Source organism: Mus musculus, chromosome 11, assembly GCF_000001635.26.
Source record: "Mus musculus strain C57BL/6J chromosome 11, GRCm38.p6 C57BL/6J".
Lineage (NCBI taxonomy): Eukaryota > Metazoa > Chordata > Mammalia > Rodentia > Muridae > Mus > Mus musculus.
Genome location: NC_000077.6, coordinates 75,161,270 through 75,175,435, shown reverse-complemented (window position 1 = coordinate 75,175,435; position 14,166 = coordinate 75,161,270). Strand labels below are relative to the sequence as shown.

Sequence of the window (14,166 nt, the reverse complement as noted above, 5' to 3'; positions counted from 1 at the left end):
AGAAGCCTGTCATCTAACTTATTTTTGAGACGGGGGTCTCACGGAAGTTCTGGTTATCCTTGAACTCACAGAAATCCACTTATCTCTGTCTCCCAAGATCTGGTATTCAGAGCATGCTCTACCATAGCCTAACTCATTTATTTTTGGTGCTGGGATCAAACCCAGGACCTTAGGCATGCTAAGCACAGACCTACTACTGAGCTCTATGCCCAGCACCCCTGTCCCCCCCCCCCCCCATTGTCTAATTTCATGAAAAAGTACTGTCATTAACCTAATAACTGAGTCTTACAATTGAGGAAACAGGCACAGAAAGGCTAAGTACCTTACTCAAAATTGGATGATTCAGACTCAAAAGCCCCATATTCTTGTCTGTTGTCATCATCCCCCCCCCCTTTGAGACACGAATCTCATATTTATCTCATATTTATTGTCTAGGCTCCTGAGCAACTGGGACTGCAGGTATACACTGCAGCTCCTGGTTTTGGTTGGTCTTTCTGCTGTCCAGTAAAAAGCAAGCAAAAACTACCGCTCTCTATAGGCTAAATGCCCAACCTGGGCTTCTGCTTTCTAATGTGTAAAGTTGGGAAAGAAGGCATGGTTTACACTAAATGTTTTCTAGGACAACGAACACTCAAAGCATTATATAGTCAACCTTCTAACCACATCTTCTGATGGGTTCCATCTGCAAAAGGTCCTCTTTTCTTTTTTTCTTTTTTCTTTTTTTTTTTTTTTTTTTTTTTTTTTTTTTTTTTGGTTTTTTTCGAGACGACAGGGCTTCTCTGTATAGCCCTGGCTGTCCTGGAACTCACTTTGTAGACCAGGCTGGCCTCGAACTCAGAAATCTGCCTGTCTCTGCCTCCCGAGTGCTGGGAATAAAGGCGTGCGCCACCACTGTCCGGCTGTCCTCTTTTCAAATTATCCCTGCTATTTGTTTTCTGCATCTTGATTACACTCAGGATTTCTACCCTATCAGACAGAGTCTCTCAACAGCCCTAGCCACAGAGAGTATTTACGTGCAGTCTCTGTGGTTGTACTCCTTTTGGGGGCACGTTTGAAGATCTCAAGTTGGGATGCATTACTTACAGACCAGTTGAGGGAAGACTGCTGGCTGATACCTTCAGACAATGAATTAGGGGCCAGGTGAATTTCACTAGCCTGCCAGCTTCTTGCTGTGTTAAGGACCCTTTTAATGATGGCCCAGGAGAAAGTTGGGGGACAGAGTTATGGCTCTATCAGGAAAGGGATTCTTTGCCCTTTCCCCTCTACCTGCTCACCTAGGGTTTTCTGGAAGAAAGGTGTGATAAAACTTCCTTCTCCTCCCCCTTCAGCTTTCTGCTGGCAAAAGTGACTTCTTCCTTCTCACAGGACTCCTGATCCCATCGGTTCACCACTCATGAGATAAGAATCCTTATCGCAGAACCACCCATTTTCTCGCCACCTTAGGCAGCGATACCTCGACTAGGAAGACAGGAGAGTCTCTGAGGAGGATGTTCAGACACTCCGCGGATCTTGCTTCTGCACCGAGGTAGATGCACAGCAGCCTGAAAGGCCGCCTTTCTGAGCACACCTCTTGCCACCTCCGCAGACACATCGAATGTTGCGTCGCCGCCCCGCCTCCTCTTGCTCTGTATCTGCCCAAACCCAGGCTGGCAGAACTCGGGAGTGGTGGGGAGCGTGGGCGTGCTGCGGGGCGACCATGGCTGTAGACTGTTACCTCCGGTTCCCACAGTAACAATCGAAAGCCACGGTTGCCCTGGAGACGCGGGGGCGGGGCTTGCAGGCTGACGTCAGCACCGCGGGCGGCGGGGGTGGCGCGAGTGTCTGCGGGGCCTGCGCCCACCGCAACCCACAGGGACCTTGAACAGGCGTGCCCGAGGGAGGCGCTTGCACTGCATCAGCACCGCGGACAGCGGCGCAGGGAGGCGTGGAGGGGCCGGGGGTCGGCGGTCCTGGGGCGGGGCCAGGCGTCGGTGGCCGTGACTGGAGACTGTTACTGAAGGCGGCCCGGGCAGTAAGCAGTCTAGAGCCAAGGTGCCGGCGCGCTGCCCGGGCGGGGATATCCCGTCGCCCGCAGTTGAGAGTGCTGCTGCTTCTCAGGCCCCCCCACCTCCTCCCAAGCGCGCGCGGACAGACACGCGACCGTGACGTCAGAGTCCTGTGACGTCAAAGATGTCCCAGCGGGGAGGCATTTCCGGCGGTGGGGAGCGGTGGGGGTAGGGCGGGGCGGCCTGATCGAAGCCCCGCCCCCGCCTGGTCCTGAGAGGACAGCTCCGCTTGCAGAGGCGGGAAGTCCTGAGCTCAGTGGGACAGTCCGATGGGACGGGACGGGACCGGACGGGAAGGGACGGGACAGGGAAGGGGCGTGTGTGGAGCATGCAGGACGGGGGTCCCAAGAAAGCCGCAGGGCCGAGGTGTGCGTCTGTCTGTCGTGGGCGCCCTGGCTCAGTCAGTCGGGGCCATCTAGGCTGAGTCACCGCTCTGCGGACAGGGGAGAAATGAGGGGGCGCGTCTCCTGAGACGCCAGCACCTTCTCCCCACTTTCTTGAAAGGATGGCGCAGGAGCTGCTCAGCCTCGGGAAATGGGGTCGGGGGCTCGGCTCTCCGCTTGATGTTTCTCCATAGTGTCTGCGTCTGCATTTGGGTGCCGGCAGGTGCTGCATAGGGTTGGGTCAGCCGCCGGCCCCTGGTCCACCAAGCTGAAAGGAACCTTCGTCCCTCCCACTCTGCCCCCCATCCTCACTCCGGAGTCCCCCTCCAACCCGCCGCCCCTCCGGTCCCCTCCTCGCCTTCCCATGGCGTCCGCGCATCTGCCCATCTCCGACTGTTGGTGGTCCTTACCTGTCGGGCCGCGTCGCACCAGTGCCGGCTTGCCTCCCGCAGCCCGGCCGGCGCCGCCGCTTTTATAGGCGCGCGTAGTACTCGTGCGGCGGCTCATTCATGCGGCCGCGGCTCCTACACACTGACGCGCTGCCGACGTCAGCAGAGAATTTAGGAAACGGGAAAAGAGGCTATTTATAGTGGCAAGCGGGGAGGGGGGGCGTAGGGGAGGGCGGGACGAAGCGACAGGGAGTTGGAGCGGGAGGAGGGTGCGCACGCGGAAGCAGGGTTGGGTAGGGGAGTACGTAACCCCAGGCTTGGCCTCCAAGGGGTTAACTTTCCGGAACTGCAGGCGACGGGCTGGGGGAGAATAGTGCAGGGAGGGTGAGGCCCCGTTCTGTGTTTATTCACTCTCCCCTTCCGGGGCTTTGCGAGTCCTAGGATCTCAGTTCTTTTCTCCTGGACCGCAGGGGTCCTCCCTTGGCAGCCCCAAACCACACTGCTCATTCCCTAGACCCTACAGTCCTCTGACGCCAGAAGATGCCCCGCGATGGTATCACTCCCATTTGGCCACCGTGGTATCCTCGCTCTCTCCTGGTGTGTGTGTGGGGGGGGGGTGGGGGGTGAGGCAAGAAACTGGACCGGTTTAGGAGGGGAGTAGAGTGCACCTCGGACTTTGACATCTAGGAGCTGGGGAAAGAGGGGTGGAGAAGCCTGGGAGTTTTGGAAGGCTTCTTGACTGGGTCACAGGAGGAAAGGTACCGGTCAGATGGTGGAAACCGCAGAGAAGATCAGGGAGTCTAAGGAGAGTGGTCTGGACTTTAGAAATGAGCAGAAGATCTTCTGTAAGAGTTTGGAAAATCCCTGTACGGAGTATCCACAAAAGGAAGGGCTAGCCTGACAAGTACTGGAGAGCCAACTTGGCAGTGCCCCAGGGGGCACGAGGGGGCCACCTCAGTGGGGTGGAATAGGCATAGGCAGAGCCTGTAAGAGAGAAAATGAGACTAAGGGGGCTCAATAGCTTGGCAGAGGGTGTGTGTAGCTGGGACTCCTTTCTAAAGGAGTCAGAATAGACTAAAGGCAAATACGATATGGAACAGGTCCTCCAAAACAGCCCGATTCTGTCTCCGGGCTCTAAATGGGGTCGTCATGCGTTCACGGAGAGGAGGAAGCTGCACCAGGATGACCAGAGGAGCTCAGGAAGAAGGGGAAAGCAAAGTTAAGAGGAGGGGCATGGTGGTGCGCATCCTTGTACGTGGGAAGTAGACGCCTTTGTGAGTTCGAGGCTAGCCGTAGACTTGAAACTGTGGTGGTGGTGGTGGTGGGGCGTGGAGGAGAGGAGAGGAGAGAAGGGGAGGGGAGGGGAGGGGAGTACACAGTGAAACTTGGGCAAGGTTTATGTGGTTGGCCCCATAGCGATACAACAAGGGCTTGAGTCGGTGGAGAGGGATAGAACAAGAAGGAACTGAAGACCCAGCCGACCTCCTTATGGGTCAACCAGCGGATAAACTCCATTGTGTAAAACACATACAGAGCTTTCTCTCCAGACTCGCACGATCTAACCCCATTAAAAGGAGAAAACATTTAAAACAGAGACATCAGAGACACCCTTGCTTGTGGGAGAACTCAGAGTTGTCAAAACTCATCCCTAAGAGCACTTCTGGGGAGCCTTCTTATCCTCAAACGCTCCGTTACACTTCCGCTTCAGCCCCAAGGCGTATCCCTCGACAGAGATACCAAGGTACCTCTTCACTTCTCCTAGAGCTCAGAAATTGTGGAGTCCACCGTGGGACTGCAGTGTTTGTCTTGTATGGACACTGTACGGAGATACGAAGTAGTAAGTGGATTAGATGGAGGCGGAGCACACTGTCGCGGAAACCTGGTGAGCCTTGAAGACTCTTTGGACCAGAAGCCTAGGCCAGGCATAGAAGTCTCCTGCCAAAGAAACGCAGCCTCTAGGAGGCGCCCAAGACCTTGGTGTCTCACTGGTACAGCTAGAGGCCCGGCCGGCTGCCCCGGGCGAGTGACTCAGCCACTACCTCAAGCGGGGGAGTGGGGGCTCGAAGACAGCGTGGGGTGCGGCGAGCGTAGCCCCCACCCGCCCTGCGCCCCGCGCGGTTGCTAAGCTCTCCAAGGCCTCTGAGAGATGAGATCCCGGGAACCTCATTGGTTACCATAGTAACTCTGAGCCCCAGCCTCTCCGGCTTGGCCACGGAGGATGGCGCAGCCAATAAGAAGCTGTGGGCGGTTTGGGGGGACCCCCCCTATAGCGTGGGCGGGGGTCAGGAGGTGCGGGGAAGAGGCGGAGCGTGGGCCACGGAGGCGCGGTGCTTGCAACGGTGCTTATGCCTCCGCCCCGCTATGCAGGGACATTTCCGGTGAGCACCCAAGAGCTGGTGCACGCTCCCCTCCCTCCTAAAAGAGGAGTCACCAACATGAATGAGCTCTCCCTTGTGTGGCGTGTAGGATCTTTTTTTGAGGGGGTCTCAAGCCGCCCGTTCTCGTGATATCTCTCGAATGGTGTATTGGGGGGGGGCAAACTAAGATCCCTCAAAACTGCTTAGATGGGGGATTGGGGACTTGAGGGGCACGTCGCAAGGGGGCTCTGTCCAGCTATTTCCAATGGAGGGCTCTAGGGTCCTTCTGGAGACCCGCAAGTTCGGGGAGGGCTCTTTGGTAGGACCTCTACCCCGTTTCACGTAGTAGCCTCCGCAGTAGCCCAAGAAGTTGGGACTCCGGGAGGGGGTGGGCGGTCTGTGTAAACATGGCGCGCCCTTGTCACTGCTTGGACAGAGTTTGAGTGTGGACGGTTTATGATGTGCATACTGATAACATGTGTCTGAGGGAGAGTTGGAATGTGTCTCTCTCCACTGAGTCCAAGTGAATAATGGTGTTCAGAAATGTCTAATAAAAGCCGCCCCGCTCCTGCTCCGAACGTATGTACCTTCATCTCACTTAGGATTTCTAAGCTCGCCCTCTCACAGAATACTGTTCGTAGTGTTCCACCCCAACCCCTTTTCTAAGATAGGGTCTCAGGTAGTAGAGGCTGACCTTGAACTCCTGGTCCTCTTGCTTCCAACTCCTGGGTGCTATGCTAGGATGATTACAAGAATGCGCCACCATCCCTGGCTTAAGAGTTCCTCATTTGAAGACAGAACCTTCCCCTCCCCCCCCCCGAATTGGCGCGATATAACATATAAATATGTACTCGGGAGCACTCAGCACAAAACCCCCAGGTTTATGGGACTCCCAGGTCCGATATCTGAGTCTCCAGGTGGGCACATCTGGAAGCGCGCGAACCTGCAAGATCTGCTCAGCTCCGCATCTGCAAGCCTCTTGGCCCAGGTGTGCGCCAGAGGTCGCAGCCCAGCCGCACACAGTCCCCGCGTGGCCGCGAGGTGGCGCCATGGCCGCGGCAGCGTCTGCCGGTTCGGGCCGCTCCAGATAAGAGTGTGCGGAAAGCGCGGAGGGGCTGAGACGCGACCAGGACGCGGGGAGGACGGACCGGCAAGACAGACCGACCGGGGGCCCGGCGGGCGGAGGGCAGCGCACTGCAGCCACGTCCCCCCCTGGATCCGCCGGCAGCCGGGCCCGGGGCTTCCGACATGCCCCCCAGGTGGGTCCTCGAGTTGGCGACAGGGAAGGGCAAGGGACCCGGGACAATCTGGTCCTCGTGCGCCGGCTACCTCGGGAGCATCCTCAGGCGTGGGCGCCCGGGTCGCGGCTGGCGTTTGGGGCTCTAAGTGTCTTCCCTAGAGGACTCGGGACGGCTGGGCCGCTGCTCGGCGCCGGGTTCACGGCGGGGTCAGCGGCCCGGGGCCGGCTCTGCCCGCACATGGGCTGGGGAGGAGAGGGGAAGGCAAGGGGAGCCGGCGGGCGGGGCTGGCAGGGGCGCTGCCCTGGCACAGCTCGGCGCCTGGCAGCGGGGCGGGTGGGGCGCAGGCTAGGAGCTGCCACCGCCTCAGGGAGGGAAGCCGGGCTGGGCGGCCGCCGCAGGTAACGGGCCGGCGAGGCCCTGCGGGCCAGGCGGGGAACAGGGGCGGGCGTGCTCGCCGGAGGGCAGGGCGGCTTTAGATTTGGTGTGGGTCCCCACTGCCACCAGGCTGCTGAAATTGGGGGCCCAGAGGAGGAACTGGGGGCCAGGGAGGGGGGCTGGGGCCGGCGCGCTCCTCCCGCCCTGTCTGAAGTTGGGAAAGTTTTCCCCGAAGTTTGAGGCGGCAGAGTTTCGGGGGAGACGGGGCGGAGGGGAGCTGGGGAAGAGATGTGGAGCCGAGGCCCCGGCTGGGTCCAGAACGCGGGTGGGGCGCAGGCCAGGGTCAGGGCCGCAGCCGGCTGTGCGCCGTGCCCGCCCGGGGCGCTGCCCCCTCCCTCCCCTGGGAGCTGCGTGGCTCCCCCCTCCCCCCCACCTGCTTCCTGCCTCAGCCTCCTGCCCCGATATAACGCCCTCCCCGCGCCGGGGCCCGGCCTTCGCGCTCTGCCCGCCACCGCAGCCACTGTCTCCGCTCCCCGGGCCGGGCCGGCCGGCCCTAACGAAGGCCTGACAGCCCCGGGCCAGGGCGGTGCCTCGATGGGCATCTTGCTCCCGTCTTCCTTATCACTTCCCCTAACCGGGGCAACTTCTTTCGAGGCGGGAGGCGCTTCTAACTCGGCTCCTTGTCTCCCCACTTGGGCAAACTTCTCGGCCCTGAATGACTTTTCCTGAAGCGGACATTTTACTTAAATCGGGTAATTGTCTCCGAAAGGGTCATTTCGCCCTAAACAGATTTCTCCCTGGAAGTTCCCAGGACCCAGCCTGAGTGCCCAGGAGCATCTGGGGCTGGAACAGATAGGCTAACCTGGCCTACTCTCCATCCACAGCCTTTCTCCTCCTGCACCTTCTGTCTGGGGCCGGCGGGCCTAGGCTTCCACTCCCGGAGGCCGCTGATCCTCCTCGGCTACTGTTCAGGCCGTGGTGCTCCATGCCCCTGATCAGCTGAGGGGAAGGGGAAGCGGAGGGGAACCGACTGGGTTGGGTACAAGAGGCCAGGGCACCGCACTGCGTAGCTCTTACCCAGCTGGTGTGTGTCTCCCGCAGGAGAGTGTGCTGGGCAGACGATGCTGGACACGATGGAGGCGCCTGGCCATTCGAGGCAGCTACTGCTGCAGCTCAACAATCAGCGCACCAAGGGCTTCTTGTGCGACGTGATCATCGTGGTGCAGAATGCCCTCTTCCGCGCGCACAAGAACGTGCTGGCGGCCAGCAGCGCCTACCTCAAGTCCCTGGTGGTGCATGACAACCTGCTAAACCTGGACCATGACATGGTGAGCCCGGCCGTGTTCCGCCTGGTGCTGGACTTCATCTACACCGGCCGCCTGACTGACAGTGTTGAGGCCGCAGCAGCAGCAGCGGTGGCCCCGGGCGCGGAGCCGAGCCTGGGCGCTGTGCTGGCTGCTGCCAGCTACCTGCAGATCCCTGACCTCGTGGCTCTGTGCAAGAAGCGCCTCAAACGCCACGGCAAGTACTGCCACCTGCGGGGAGGAGGCAGCGGCGGCGGCGGCTACGCTCCTTACGGGCGGCCCGGCCGGGGCTTGAGGGCTGCCACGCCCGTCATCCAGGCTTGCTACTCGTCCCCGGCCGGGCCACCGCCGCCGCCTGCCGCCGAGCCGCCGTCGGGCCCCGATGCAGCCGTCAACACCCACTGCGCTGAGCTATATGCTTCAGGCCCGGGCCCAGCAGCCTCACTCTGCGCCCCGGAGCGTCGCTGCTCCCCGCTTTGCGGCCTGGATCTGTCCAAGAAGAGCCCGCCAGGTTCCTCGGTCCCCGAGCGACCGCTTAGTGAGCGCGAACTGCCTCCACGCCCGGATAGCCCTCCCGGTGCGGGGCCCGCAGTCTACAAGGAGCCATCACTCGCCCTGCCCCCGCTGCCGCCTTTGCCCTTCCAAAAGCTGGAGGAGGCCGTACCGACTCCAGACCCGTTTCGAGGAAGCGGTGGCAGTCCGGGACCCGAGCCCCCCGGCCGCCCCGACGGCTCCAGCCTCCTCTACCGCTGGATGAAGCACGAGCCAGGCCTGGGTAGTTATGGCGATGAACTGGTCCGGGATCGAGGCTCCCCGGGTGAGCGCCTGGAGGAGCGCGGTGGGGATCCTGCCGCCTCACCCGGGGGCCCCCCGCTGGGCCTGGTACCCCCGCCACGCTACCCCGGGAGCCTGGACGGGCCAGGCACAGGAGCAGACGGCGACGACTATAAGAGCAGCAGCGAGGAGACCGGTAGCAGCGAAGACCCCAGCCCACCCGGCGGCCACCTGGAGGGCTACCCATGCCCGCACTTGGCTTATGGTGAGCCTGAGAGCTTTGGTGACAACCTGTACGTGTGCATCCCATGTGGCAAAGGCTTCCCCAGCTCGGAACAGCTGAATGCACACGTGGAGGCTCACGTAGAGGAAGAAGAGGCGTTATATGGCAGGGCAGAGGCTGCTGAGGTGGCTGCTGGGGCCGCCGGCCTTGGGCCCCCCTTTGGTGGCGGTGGGGACAAGGTCACTGGGGCGCCGGGCGGACTAGGAGAGCTGCTGCGGCCATACCGCTGCGCGTCCTGCGACAAGAGCTACAAGGACCCGGCCACGCTGAGGCAGCACGAGAAGACACACTGGCTGACAAGGCCCTATCCGTGTACCATCTGCGGAAAGAAGTTCACGCAACGCGGAACCATGACACGCCATATGCGCAGCCACTTGGGCCTGAAGCCCTTTGCGTGCGACGCGTGCGGCATGCGCTTCACCCGCCAGTATCGCCTCACGGAGCACATGCGCATCCACTCTGGAGAGAAGCCCTACGAGTGCCAGGTGTGCGGTGGCAAGTTTGCTCAACAGCGCAACCTCATCAGCCATATGAAGATGCACGCTGTAGGTGGCGCGGCCGGCGCGGCCGGGGCGCTGGCTGGCCTGGGGGGACTACCTGGCGTCCCTGGCCCTGACGGCAAGGGCAAGCTCGACTTCCCTGAGGGTGTCTTTGCTGTGGCCCGCCTCACAGCTGAACAGCTGAGTCTGAAGCAGCAGGACAAGGCAGCTGCTGCCGAGCTGCTGGCGCAGACCACGCACTTCCTGCACGACCCCAAGGTGGCGCTGGAGAGCCTCTACCCGCTGGCTAAATTCACTGCTGAGCTAGGACTCAGCCCAGACAAGGCGGCAGAGGTGCTGAGCCAGGGTGCGCACTTGGCCGCAGGACCGGACAGCCGAACCATCGACCGTTTCTCTCCCACCTAGAGCGCCGTCCCTCCTAGGTGCGCCCGGCGCTGCCTGACAGCCCGGGGATAACTGGTAGCAGCGGCAGCGCCGCAGTGGTGGCCCCACCTTTCTACACCTCACCTGGCCTCACTGTTTAGTGCCTTAGCCTGGGGAAGTCAGTGGGGGAAAACCCCGGGTCGGGGGTGGGATAGGGGAAGGGAGATTTATATTTTTGATATCAGCTTTGACCAAAGGAGAACCCTGCCTCTCCCTGTGGCTCATTGGCCCTCTCCCCCGGCTCCGTGCTGCTCTTGGGGGAAGGATGCCATTATTCGGACGGACGCTCCCAGCCCTACCTCCGGCCCTTGCGACCACACCCATTCTCACTGTGAATCTCCCTGCTGGGGTCGGAGCATTGGGCACAGTTGGAGAGAGGGGAGGGGACTGAGCCGGCCGGAGGGCCTCCCCGTCCCCTGCTCCTGCCCAGCCCGGGACTGATAATGTGAAGTTCCTCATTTTGCACAAGTGGCACTAGCCCCAGGGCCAACCCTTCCTTTCCTCACCACCAGGGTGGGCAGCTCTGGCGCCAGGGATGACAACCCTGACCCATCTGTCTCTGCTTCCGAGGTGTCCCCTCCTCTTCCTGGGGTCCCCGGACCATATATTTATTGCATGCGCCCTAGGTGACCCCTATCCTGAGCCCAACTTTAGCTGGGCTGGAGAGAGGTCTCCTTCCTTGGTTCCCGTTCTGTCCCTTTGTATATTCTCTACTCTGTACACAGGCTCTTCCAGAGCCGCTTCCATTTTCTATACTCAACCAAACAGCAATAAAGCAGTAACCAAGGTCCCTATAATCCTGTGGCTCTCTTCTGCCCCTGCACCACGGTGGGTGGCAAGGCCCCAACATAGGTGTACAGGCCCAAACCAGCCGCCCCTCCCCAGTCCCAAAAAATAGACCAGCAGAGGTCAATTATATTTCATAACTAAAAATTTATTAAGGAAACAAAACCAGGGTTCCAAGTGGGACAGAAAGAAGAAAGGTATTCTTCCATTCCCAATCCCCCAACCCCCAGCCAATGACCCTCACAGCCAGAGGAGGGGACCTCAAAGGAAGTAGCCTGCCTGCGCCTTACAATCAAGAGAGCTTCTGAGCTGAGTCCTGGGCACTGTCCTGGGCCTGAGAAGGGCAGAGCACCCTTGGTGAAGCACTGCTCCTCCTGAGGTGGGTTGTGTGATCCCCTGCTTAGCCTGAGACAGCCTTCTCAATCCTCCTCTACCTCTTTGCTAGACTGAAGGAATTCATTCCTGGTCGGGAGCCTCCAAGTGAGGTTGTAAACAGAGGCAGCAAAAAACAAAAACAAAAAACCTAAAAGAACCAAAACCCTCAAAGGCTAAAGGGCCCCATGTCCCCTCTTCTGGGTAAAGAAGTACAATGACAAAGCCAGAAACGGGCTCAACACCCTGGCACCTCTACCTTGGGGTTCAGCTCTCCCAGCTAGGAGACTTCTCAGAGGTGTGACGGGTTGGGAAGGAAGGACAGCTGGGAAGGCTTTATTTGGTTCCTGTCACAGGTGGTAGGGGTAAGATTCAGAACGAGAAGTCCCACAAGGAACTGAGGGGAGGAAGTTTAGGGGGTTTGGGGTGATGAAAGGGGCCAACTAGAAAAGGAAGGCAGCAAAGAAGAGTCTGAGGAAATTTCCCCAAGAGGGTACTGCAGTGAAAGGAAGGCCAAGGATGGGAGCATGTGCTGGTGGAGGGCCACTCAGGACGCACGGGCCCAAGACCAGATGGCCCTTCCCTTAGGCCCATGACTGCCCAAAAGGAAAACAAGGGCAAAGTGCAAGATGTGGACAGGAAGAGAAACATGTGCACATGTGCTGTGTGAGTGCGTGCGTGTGTGTTGAAGGGCGAGGGCTGCTGTTGCTGTTACAGACAGAAGTCAGCGTGGGTCCACAGGGCATCTGGGCCTCAGGGAGATGGAGACACCTGGGCACCCTTCCTGACAGCTGAAGCCTCTCAGACATTCAGGACAGAGACTGTGCAGACTGAGGGGTTGATCAGTTTCCTTGCATCTAATGGAAACTTTAGAATCTCTGCCCCTTACCACTACAGAGTGGCTGGGTCCTCGGGGTGAGTAGGCCTCCCTCCAGCCCTGGGACCAGATAGAGGGAAAAAGGGTGGGAGCTTGGTGGCCTACTCGGCTTGTCCACCTGTTGTCACTGTAGCCAGTCACCTCCCTGCTAAATCTTGGCAGCCCAGGAGGGTCCCAGCAGTTTCCGCCTGACCCTTGGGAGGGCTCTGTGAGGAGCGGCTCCCCCACAGCACGGCCACGGCGTGAGGTTGGAAGAGGATGGTTTATTGTCTGGGTGGATTGGTAGCTCAGGCACGTGGACATCTTCCGTGTTACACTGGGCGCCTGGCGGCCTCTCAGGAATGGCTCCATGGGGGTGGGCCCCAGTGTGGTCCCCTCAGCCCACCTGGGCCCACGTAAGGAAGGCTGGGATGTCCCTCACAGGCACATTCCTTGTCAGCGCCTTTACACGAAGGTTCCGATCATCGGTCAGCAACACCACCTCCCGTAACAGGCGGATTGGCTCCTCTGTTGGCACAGAAATCAGATGGGCTCAGCTGAGGATAGAAGTGTCAAATACAATCTCCTGTCTTGGGGAGAATGTGGTTGTGGAGGGGCAAGTTCTTTCCAGGCTCAGAGCACCATTCCCCTGATGCTTAGAGGGTCAAGCTAGGTAGGAGCTGTGCTGGGGCTATGAACTCCTCACACGGGACTCTTGTGCCTGGTGCCTGAGAGTACTCAAACTGCAGACCTGTCTTCCAAAGACTCAGAACTAATAGGAAGCAGACTCCTAACTATACCCCTGGCCCTAGATTCCTATTAACTGCCCTCACCCTCATTCTAACAAAGTCTCTCCTTCTAAAGGTGGGATGTGTGTGTTAATGTTTTATGTATCCAAAGGTTAAAAAATACAAAGGTGAATAGAAAGTAGGAACAGATCTTACGAATGTGGGGGAAGGGGTTAGCTCTGGGATGCTCTCAGGAGAGGCTTGCTAAAGGGGCCTGTGGCTATGGTCAAAGGATCTATTAAAAGAGTGATCTGTGAGCATCTATCAGTACACAGGGTAACGAGCAGCAGAGGGGACTGTCCTGCAGCTGTCTCATGCTCCATGTAGCTCTGTGCCTTCTTGAGTTCCTTACGCACTTTTGTAAATACACTCACGTACATAGGCTAGCTTCCTCCGGTAACACTGAGATCACATTAGCCACCCCTTCTTTACTCATATTTTATATACTTACAACATTTTTCTGTACCAGTACAGATAGCCTTCATCTTTTTAGATAATTCTTACAGCAGATTTTTCCTGTGTCTGACTAATGTACAGGAGAAAACTTAAAATGGGGCCCAGGAATCACTCAAGTGACACTCTAGGCCCTGGGCATGACTGCTTGGGTGGCAGGTCTATCTCTCAGCCCTGCCCTGGCATTTCCTGGTGGAGGTCTGGCAGAAAGCAAAGGCACAGGAAATGTCCTGTGGTGTTTGGGGATGGCTAGGGTTGGCGGGCTGGGGGATTGCAAACATCCATGTCTGACCTGAGTAATGCTGGCCTTGCCAGCTCCAGGCAGGGAGGCTGAGAGTTGGCTTTCAGCCTAGGGAGGAATCTGGGGATGAAGAGGGAGAGGCTCAGGGGGCTGATGGTGGTGAGGAAAGGGAGAAGAGGACGACAGACAGGGCTGTGTGTAGAGGGTGAAGAACACGCCTCGTGATTAAGGGAGGTCTAAGAGCCTTCCTTCTGTTGCCTGGGCCTGGAATGTGAGTGTGTGGTGGGGTAGTGGTGTGGGGTGCTACATGGGGTTCCCAGCTGTTGTCTGAGTCTGTCTGCAACTCCACCATTCCTGCTCTGGGCTTCACACCAGAAGAGTCCTAGGCCTTAGGTCAGCCAACAAAGGCCCAGCATTGCTGGCAGGGGTCTGCAGGGGTTTCTGTGGATACTTTGAGACATTTTTAACAATAAACATCCTCTGTTTTGACACTGGTAACTTCACTTTGTTAGAAACCAGAGACTGTCATCTTGTCAGGCCCCATCCGCCATAATCCACATGATTTTAAAATTCAACATCGTTTACACATAAACATT

At 58.7% G+C, this 14,166-nt stretch overlaps 2 protein-coding genes and 2 non-coding genes across 10 annotated transcripts in view; 1 reads left to right on the top strand and 3 right to left on the bottom strand.

Annotated features, from left to right (window-relative positions):
* Window positions 1-1,688: 1,688 nt before the first annotated feature.
* Mir132 (microRNA 132) lies at window positions 1,689-1,754 on the bottom strand. Its single transcript, NR_029546.1, has one exon. It is a non-coding gene; the product is annotated as a microRNA 132 (primary transcript).
* Window positions 1,755-1,957: 203 nt separating this feature from the next.
* On the bottom strand, window positions 1,958-2,048 carry Mir212 (microRNA 212). Its single transcript, NR_029794.1, has one exon. It is a non-coding gene; the product is annotated as a microRNA 212 (primary transcript).
* A 3,132-nt stretch (window positions 2,049-5,180) lies between these two features.
* Hic1 (hypermethylated in cancer 1) lies at window positions 5,181-14,059 on the top strand. 4 transcript variants are annotated; one of them, XM_017314294.2, is made up of 3 exons: window positions 5,186-6,433; window positions 7,892-8,366; window positions 8,433-14,059. In XM_017314294.2, exons 1-3 carry the CDS (start codon window positions 5,917-5,919, stop codon window positions 10,054-10,056), a joined length of 2,616 nt encoding a protein of 871 aa, XP_017169783.1. In that variant the 5' UTR covers window positions 5,186-5,916; the 3' UTR covers window positions 10,057-14,059. The 4 variants fall into 4 exon arrangements, with proteins under 4 accessions (NP_034560.2, XP_017169783.1, XP_006532338.1 ...); NM_010430.2 differs by having other exon boundaries at window positions 5,181-6,433; window positions 7,892-10,871; XM_006532275.2 differs by lacking the exon at window positions 5,186-6,433 and adding an exon at window positions 6,790-6,813 and having other exon boundaries at window positions 7,892-14,059.
* Window positions 10,988-14,166, bottom strand: part of Smg6 (Smg-6 homolog, nonsense mediated mRNA decay factor (C. elegans)) — a 238,595-nt gene continuing 235,416 nt past the window's right edge. The window contains exon 19 of one of the 4 annotated variants that reach the window (NM_001002764.2): window positions 10,988-12,616. In NM_001002764.2, the coding sequence (NP_001002764.1) occupies window positions 12,486-12,616 (131 nt within the window). In that variant the 3' untranslated portion in view covers window positions 10,988-12,485. The remainder of the gene's footprint in view (window positions 12,617-14,166) is intronic. The other 3 variants (XM_030245450.1, XM_011248660.2, XM_011248659.3) reach the window with 3 other exon arrangements.

Bases quoted from the DNA above. Each gene is read 5' to 3' on its own strand.
- Hic1 (NM_010430.2), top strand. From the start codon at position 5,917: ATGATTACAAGAATGCGCCACCATCCCTGGCTTAAGAGTTCCTCATTT. The intron at 6,434-7,891 runs GTGGGTCCTCGA...TGTCTCCCGCAG, and splicing joins GCTTCCGACATGCCCCCCAG to GAGAGTGTGCTGGGCAGACG.